This window comes from Hippocampus zosterae, unplaced genomic scaffold (genome assembly GCF_025434085.1).
Source record: "Hippocampus zosterae strain Florida unplaced genomic scaffold, ASM2543408v3 HiC_scaffold_297, whole genome shotgun sequence".
Classification (NCBI taxonomy): Eukaryota; Metazoa; Chordata; class Actinopteri; order Syngnathiformes; family Syngnathidae; genus Hippocampus; species Hippocampus zosterae.
This window is the reverse complement of record NW_026262861.1, coordinates 26869-34949: the sequence shown is the minus strand read 5'-3', so window position 1 is coordinate 34949 and position 8081 is coordinate 26869. Positions and strand designations below refer to the sequence as shown.

At 59.8% G+C, this 8081-nt stretch overlaps 1 protein-coding gene across 1 annotated transcript; it reads left to right on the top strand.

The window, feature by feature from the left end:
• The first annotated feature begins 2757 nt into the window (after positions 1-2757).
• On the top strand, positions 2758-4384 carry LOC127594883 (ATP-binding cassette sub-family B member 10, mitochondrial-like). Its single transcript, XM_052056636.1, has 2 exons — positions 2758-3873; positions 3944-4384. Exons 1-2 carry the CDS (start codon positions 2758-2760, stop codon positions 4382-4384), a joined length of 1557 nt encoding a protein of 518 aa, XP_051912596.1.
• Positions 4385-8081: the final 3697 nt, after the last annotated feature.

Here is an 8081-nt window from a genome sequence, read left to right as displayed (position 1 = left end):
GGACAGGAGTTCCTGGCTCTTTGTAAAAGGATTGCTGGCAGTCCAAAAGAGCGGTACTTTTTGCTGAACGAGATGATGCTGGCCGTGCCCGGACAGGTCGAAGGGACAACTATGGGCAATGTGGCGGCCCGAAAGGTGCTCGGGGCGGAGGGCAGGCTCGCCACGATCTTCGGACCAACCATGGCCAAGACCCTCGAATACTACGCACGCTGCGATAAGGCCATCTTTGGGGTCAAACTCGAATCTGCCAGTGAGTAGGACCTGAACCGACTAATGTCCATAGGGAACGCCTGGAACTGGATGGCGGCCTACTGCCAGACTCCGAGTTACTTGATGAACTGCCTCTTCCGCAATGGGGAGGTCGAGCAGGCGTCCTTTCTTGACAGGTTCTCAGACTCGTACATACCGGGGTCCATGGACAATCCTTACTTGCTGAACGCCCTGCACGTCAAGGGCTCGTTCATGGGCAGTGGGGTGTACATGTGCTCCAGCGACTGCGACTATATCTACCTGGTAGGCAACTGCGGCAAGACCGTCATGTTGTCCACCTGCCCCTTCTGCATGCGTGAAATCGGGGGCGAGAACCACCAGCTGTGGCACCAGGAGCGCGGTGCCCGCCAGATCTGCGAGCCCAAGAAAACGGTGGAGGGAGCGGCAGCCCTGAACAAGGAGATCGACATCATCCGCAAAAAGACTTCCTACAAGCTCTACATGGATGGCAAGATGATCACCAAGACCCTTAAGGGCTACTCTCGCAGTGAGTAGAGGGACTCTCTCCGCGTCCATGAGACCACTGACGTCCTTCTGAGGTACCTGCTCAAGACGTTCTTCCTGGTGGCCAACTGTCTTGAGCTGCTCGACGACTCTACCGTTAGGGCCGCCATGCCGCAGGTGGCCCGCTACGACCGCAGCCAGCCGATGCAGCCGCAGCTGGTGAAGGAAGTTTTCTCCTATCAGGACCACGTGCGGAACAGCCTGGCCAAGCGGGACTGGCTGGTCTGGCTGAACCTCATGGTGAACAAACTCGAGGAACTGCTCGAGCTGGCCGGCGAGTCCTCTCTGGAAATGAAGCACAGGACCGAGGATGTGCTGGACACCTACGTGACGAACAACCTGAGCTGCAGCATCAAGAAGCGGATCACCCAGCACACCCGGCTCTACCACGACGAGCAGGCGAACGATCTGCTGAGCGAGGTCGAGGAAAAGGCCAGCAAGATGCCCGTCTTCGCACTGTACCGGATTGTCAGTCACCACAGTTTCGAGCAGTTCACGGCGCAGAACAGCATTCAGTTCTCGACTTTCAAGGTGCTCAAGTACGCGGTCAAGGAGATCGGCACCCTGGAGAAGCTGGACCGCCTGCCCGCCATCATGGACTTCGTGAACTCGCTGGTGATGGTGGGCAGCATGACCGTCACTCGCGCCGACGCCGCCAGACTGACCATCACCGAGTTCATCTAGCAGCTGCCCAAGGCCTACCACCACCGGCTGTCCCTGCAGCTGAAGAACTTCCTGGCCGCCTGGAACTACCTCTGCGAGCTGCGGATCCTGCTGATGCTGGACTGCAAGACCCTGGGCAGGCTGGACTCCTCCCTCAGCCTCAGCGAGCTGTCGAGTGCGGACTGCTTCCTGATCGAGAACCGCAAGAACGACAACCTCAGGGGCCGCATGGTCGCGGGGCTGCTCTACACCCTCATTTAGGACCACTCCGCCGCCCTCAACAGCGTGGAGTGCCATTTCGAGGCTTCCTTGAGAGGGCTGGCGCGGGATGAGCGTGTCTACTCGCCCCACAGCCTGGGCTTCCACAACATCATGGCCTACACCTAGCCAGAGCTGCGGCGGCTTGTGGAGGCTCACCACTTTTACCGCCCGGAGTACGGCAACGGTGCGCCTTACTACGACCTGCAGGCCATCGAGGAGCACCTGGTCAAGCGCTTCCGAAGGGCCAGGCGATTCAACAAAGACGACCTGCAGAGTTTCTCTTTCACGCGCGAAGTGTTCGACTGCCAGGGCAAGTTCTCGGACTGCATCCTGACTGCCCGCAACCAGGGCAGCGTCCTGCCCCTCAGCAACTTCGAGGACCTGCGGCGACGTTTCCTCAGCCGGCAGAACCAGCTGGACTTCGACCAAATCATCAGGAAGATCCTCGGAGGGCTGTAGCGACTGATCATCCGCTTCAAGAACGCGCCTCAGAAAGACTGCTCGATCCGGGAGTTCGCCCGGCGGTGCAACTTGGACATGCCGCGCGAGATGGCCGACGACGCCCTCATCATGGACAGCCGCATAGAGTGCCTGGTCAGCCTCTACGAGTTCATCGAGTCGATCGACATGGACACCGTCTGGCAGCTGATCTCCACCGACTACCGACAGCCGATCGAGTCCGAACTCAGGGTTGATCTGGGCTAGATGATCAAGCAAATGGTCACCAAGCAGATATAGCCACGCATCGAGGATTTCAGGATGGCCCTGCACCGCTTCTGCTGCCGCTGTCTGTCCATCAACAACCAGTTCAACAAAGGCACCGACCTGTTCGTCTGGCTCACGCGCGAAGAGTTCTGGCCGGTCGGCATTGACACCGACTTCACAAACCTAGAAATACTGAAAAACGTGACAGCCGCCCACACCCACGACCTGCACAAGCTGATGCTCGAGGAGGAGAAGCGTTACCTCGACAGCACAGAAAAAGTGCTGCTCCGGCGTAGATCCTCCCTTGCTGACCCATGAACCCCCCGATCAATTCCATGCCAAATATTCTAATAAATGAAGTACCTCAGCGAGGAGTCCAGGCTGCTGCTGACCATCATCCGCCCCGAGCGCAGAAAGTATGTCAAGGCCGCCTGCCTCTCTGCCTTCCACGCTGGGCTGTTCATGCTCCTGCCCAATGTCTTCACTGACCTCACGGCCCTCCTCGAGCACCGGCTGCACGCCGCGCCTCTCACCCAGCTGCAGCAGGCGGAGAATCTGGCCGTCTACCAGGACTACGCCAGCAAGGCGGCCAAGTGGACGGTGTACTTCGGGGTGGTGGGGACTGTTACCTACAAGCGCAGATACGAATTCATTGAGTTGACCAACCGAGTCGGGCACCGGCTGCGGGCGGCCATGTTCGGGCAGCTGGTCAGGAAGAACGCCTACGCCGGGAAAGAGGTCGAGGCTGGGTACGTGCACCACTTGGTCACTGATGTCAAGGCGATCAGCGAGTTCCTGGGGGAGACTTTGTTCTTCGGCTTGAGGGGGTCGCTGTTCTTGTTGGGTGGGAGCGGATGCCTGCTCTACCAGGCCCCGCTGCTGAGCCTAGTGGCGATCGCCCTCATGGGGGCGATCAACCTGGCCTTCCGCCCTCTGAACAGTTCCCTGAGGGCCCTCAAAGAGCAGGAGAACAACGCTCTCAAAGAGATATCGGAATACTCTTACGAGCGGACCAACAACCTCAAGCTGATCAAGCTGGCCAACCGCTACTCCCACGAGCAGCGCGAGTTCGGCCAGGAGCTGGACCGCTACTACGGCACCGCCCAGAGACTGGCCCGCCTGTCGGGACTCAACTTCGGGGTGCTGGAGGCGCTGGGACTGGCAGGCATGTTCTTCGTGGGACTGGCGGGCGCGTACATCAACACCTGCGGGCTCAGCTCCTTCAGCCTCATGAGCAGCTCCACCTATGCGCTCTACGTTGCGATGGGCTTTCGGTCGCTCATGCAGTTTAGGATGGAGTGGATGAAGATCGTCGGGATCTACTCCATCATCGACACGCGGCTGGCACTCACGGCTCTCATCCAGTCACCTGACTACAATGCCTGCCTCTTCGAGCCCCAGGCCGCAGACAAGAGCCAGGCCGGCCCAGAACTCAAGGCCCGGCAGTACCCGATCAAAGACGACTCGCTCGTGATCTAGGGGGGTGGCATTCGGCCATTCGGGCAAGCCAGTCCTGGAAGGGTGCAATGCTACCTTCAAGAAGGGACTGGTCTACGCGCTTGTGGGTGATAGCGGGTCCGGCAAGAGCACCCTCCTGGACCTGGTCGCGGGCCTCACCAAGCCCCACGCGGGCAGGATCACGCTCGGCGGCTACGACCTGGCCAGCGTGACTGATGGGTTCTTCCAGGAAAACGTTTCTTACGTCACGCAGGAAAAGTTCCTGTTTTCGCAGACCTTCCGCTACAACCTGTGCTACGGCAATGAGGGCTTTGACCTTTCAGAGCAGAACCTGGAGCGGTGCGCCAGGATGGCCTGCTGCTGGGGCTTCATCCAGGCCAAGGGCGGACTCGACAGCTTGGTCGGGGTCAAGGGCAAGACTCTCAGTGGAGGGGAGGTGCAGAGGCTGATCCTCTGTAGGGCACTCGTCAAGGACCCGTTCTTGCTGGTGCTGGACGAGGCCACCGCCAACGTGGACGAATAGACGGAGAGGGCGATCATGGGCCATCTGCGGGACCGGGCGCACAGCATCTGCCTGGTGGTTTCGCACGGCCTTGAAAAGACCCGGGACTTGATCGACCACGAAATTGCGCTCAGCAGCATCCGAAAATGAGCCTTGTTTGAATGGAAATCAAGAGCAACTGGGTGATCGACAAGGCGGGCATGCAGGGCGTGGACAAGCAGCGGGTTGCCGCCCTGGTGGCCGAGCTTACCAAGCACACGCCCAAGGCCAGGCGCGAGGCCGAGCAGGAGCGCATCCGCAACGCAGAGATCGAGGGGCTCAAGCGCACCTGGGAGCGGTTCTGCGCGGGCCCTGAAGAAGAACAGAAGATGGTGGCGGTGACTGCCGCCAGACGTAGAGAGTACCAGGAGGAGCACCGGGATCTGACCCGCTTTTGGGTGCACTTCGACTACGACATGTTCTACGTGGCCTGCGAGCTGCTGGACAAGCCATCGCCAACCGGCTCTGCCCCCGATCTCATCCACATCCCCGTCAACTTCGAGAAAGTTACCGGCGCTACTCGAACATCTTCAAGGCAGTGCTGCGGGAGATACGACCCCGACCTGTAGAGCCAGGGGCTGGAACGAGGCCTACGTGGACCTCACTGATTACTTGCAAGCCCACTCCAATCCCGCCCGAGGAGTAACGCCCAAGTTTCCTGCAGGGAATCCGGGACCGCATCTTTCAGCAGACTGGGCTGACTGTGAGCTGCGGGATGGGGGCCAAACCGCATGCCTCAGCAAGATGTGTTTCCGAGTGAACAAGCCCAACGGCCAGTTCATCCTCCCCAACGACCGGGAGGGCCATCCTCGCCTTCCTCGCAAGCATCGACATCCGCAAGCTGCCGGGGATCGGCCCCGTCAAACGAAAAGTACCTGAAAGGTCTGGAAGTGCACACTGCAGGCGACATCCTCCAGCAGCTGCCCAAGATAAGGCTGCTCTTCACCGAGCACTCGTCAGAGCACTTCCTGTGCCTGGGCCTCGGCATCTCCCGCAATTACCATTAGCACACCGAGCGCAAGTCCCTTCAGGCAGGCAGGTCTCTTTCTACCACACGGCTGACCGTGACGAGCTGGCTGAGATCCTTAGCGATTTGTGTGTGGAGCTGGGCCAATGACCTCCAGTCCCCATGAGCTGAAGGCTGGCAAACCTTGCCAATCACGTTTCGAGACGAGCCAGTTCGAGAAGAGGGACAGGGCCGTCAAAATGGACAGGCCGGTCGACAAGGCGGAGTCCATCTTCGCGATGGCCAGACATGCGCTCGACCTGCATGTGCCTCTCGAACAGCCTCTCCGGCTGCTTGGAGTCAAGGACCAACAAGCTGCTGAGCATCGACTAGCCCCACACGATCGAGAAAAATGATTGCGGGAAAAAGTCAGGAGGCCAGGAGCGACCGCCTTTCGAATGTGGTGGAGTGTCCGATCTGCCAGCGCGAGATTGATGCGAAGGGCAACTACAAGCACTTTATGTCACATTTCTAGGCCTGCCTCAAGGCCCACGAAAAGCCTGCAGAGCCATAGCCTCCGGTTGTGGCCCCGGCCCCGGCCGCTGGTCCGACTGCTGGCCCGGCCCGACCGAAGCACGCGAAAGAGCAGGCCACAAAGAAGAGGGCGAGCGTGGGGCCGAGCCAGCTGACCGCTGTGCTTCACAAGAAAGTCAGCATGAGATCAGGGCATGTAGGGGTTGAGCAGCTTGAGGAAGTCGTCGTAGGAGATGCCGTTGGTGGTTTCGCACTGCTCCATGATTTCGTCGAGGTCGATTTTCGGTGAGAGTGCTGCCCATGGGTTGAGCAGCTTGAGGAAGTCGTCGTAGGAGATGCCGTTGGTGGTTTCGCACTGCTCCATGATTTCGTCGAGGTCGATTTCGGTGAGAGTGCTGCCCATGGCGCGGTTGGCGGTCTCCAGCTCCTGGCGGGAGATGTAGCCGTCGCAGTTGCGGTCGATCATGCGGAAGACCTCGATGCTGTGGTACTCGCTCTCGTTTTCCTTGATGCGCTTGGCCATCATCTCCAGGAACTCGTCGAACTCGATGGTGTCGCTGCAGTCGGTGTCCACCTCCCGCAGGATGGCCTTGAGCTCCTCCTCCGAGACGGTGATGCCCAGCATGTTGAACATCTCCTCGAGCTCGACCTTGGTGATGTAGCCGTCCTTGTCCTTGTCGAACAGGTCGAAGGCCGCCGTGCATCCTGCACCTGCAGCTCGGTCAGGAACTGTGCCATCAATATCAATCAGCGCAGTAGAACGCCAGCCGCTTGCGGGGGCCGGCTGGTCCGCTCCAGGTCCTCGTCCTCGGACAGGGGCTGGTCCTTGCCCTTCTTCTTCTGGTCCCAACACCACTTGTACACCTGGCTCTCCGACAGCCCCGTCTGCCGCGCGATCTTGCGGATGCGGTGCTTGTCCCAGTTCTGCGTCTTCGCGTACTCGTTCTTCAGGAACTTCAGCTGCTGGTTGTTCTTGCGCCGACGTTTCTTCAGGTCCCCGTACTGCGGCCACTGCGGGCTCTCCTGGCTCAGCGAGCACAGCGACTAGCTCTCCTCCGAGGAGGAGCACTCGTGCGAGTGTGGCTCCTCCTCAAGCAGCTGGGTGAACAGGTCTTCCGGGGCACCAGCTAGGACGAGGGGGGAGTGAGCAGCGTAACAAGGACGCGGGGCTGGGTGGGGGTGAAGAGGCTGCTGCGCTCTTGGCGGGGCTCGGTCTCAGGAGCACGCTCGGGCTCTGCCATGGTTTAAATTTAAACGCTAACGAACAATTGCTCGGCCTTTAAATTGGCCTGTCATTTCTTGGCAGTGCTTTCTTTCAGGGTCTTGAAGTAGTCGGTGAGGAAGGCCTTGTGCTGGGCCTCGTCCTTTCGGATTGGCCGCACCCCCCAGCCCCGCCACTGCCCGCTGCTCGTCCAAAAGACCCGGCTGACCCACCTCGGCTGTCGCCCCCACTTCACACTTGCTGCCAACCTTGGCATCCCTGACCACGGCCTTCGCCTCGAAATGGTTGCAGTCCCCGAGCAGGCTGTTCTCGACCCGACAGCCAATCTCGAAATGGTTGTAGCTGCCGATGTGCATCGGACTTGCAGTGGTATTGACGACCTGCACCTTTTCCTCAAGGATGTTGTAGCTGCCGAAGGTGATGGGCCCGGCCCTGCCGTCGACCAGACAGGTGTGGCTCACGAAGCAGTTCTCGCCGAAGCGCACGTCGCCGAGCACCTGGCTCTTGGTTTCCTTGACGGGCTCCATGATAAAGAGTGGCTGATTGAGCGGCTAATGAAGAACATCAAGAGGAAGAGTCTGAAGACCGACGGCGAGGCGGGCCTGCCTGCGGTGTACAAGCATTTCAGGGACCTGGCCCTGAGCCGCCACAAGCCTGCGCAGGAGCATATCGAGGATATCGAGGAGCCTCTTATCATCCCTGACTTCGACTTCAAGCCCATCTCTGCCCATCCTTTCGGCAGGGCCTGCCTCATGGAGGATATCTTCGAGCACAACACCATCGTGGTCTACGCTGCGCTGTCCTCCCAGCTCCTGACTGTCCTGCTCATGGCCAAGGGCACCCACGAAACCAGGAACTTTTAGGTCGAGCTGGATGGCCTGCCCATCGACGGCAATGCACTGCGGGTAGGGACTAGTCTGGCCCAACGTGCACTCGAAGCTGGCGCAGATCGCGGTGGTGATTGCCTGCCGCTCGGG

Bases quoted from the DNA above. Each gene is read 5' to 3' on its own strand.
- LOC127594883 (XM_052056636.1), top strand. From the start codon at position 2,758: ATGAAGTACCTCAGCGAGGAGTCCAGGCTGCTGCTGACCATCATCCGC. The intron at 3,874-3,943 runs GTGATCTAGGGG...GCTACCTTCAAG, and splicing joins CGATCAAAGACGACTCGCTC to AAGGGACTGGTCTACGCGCT.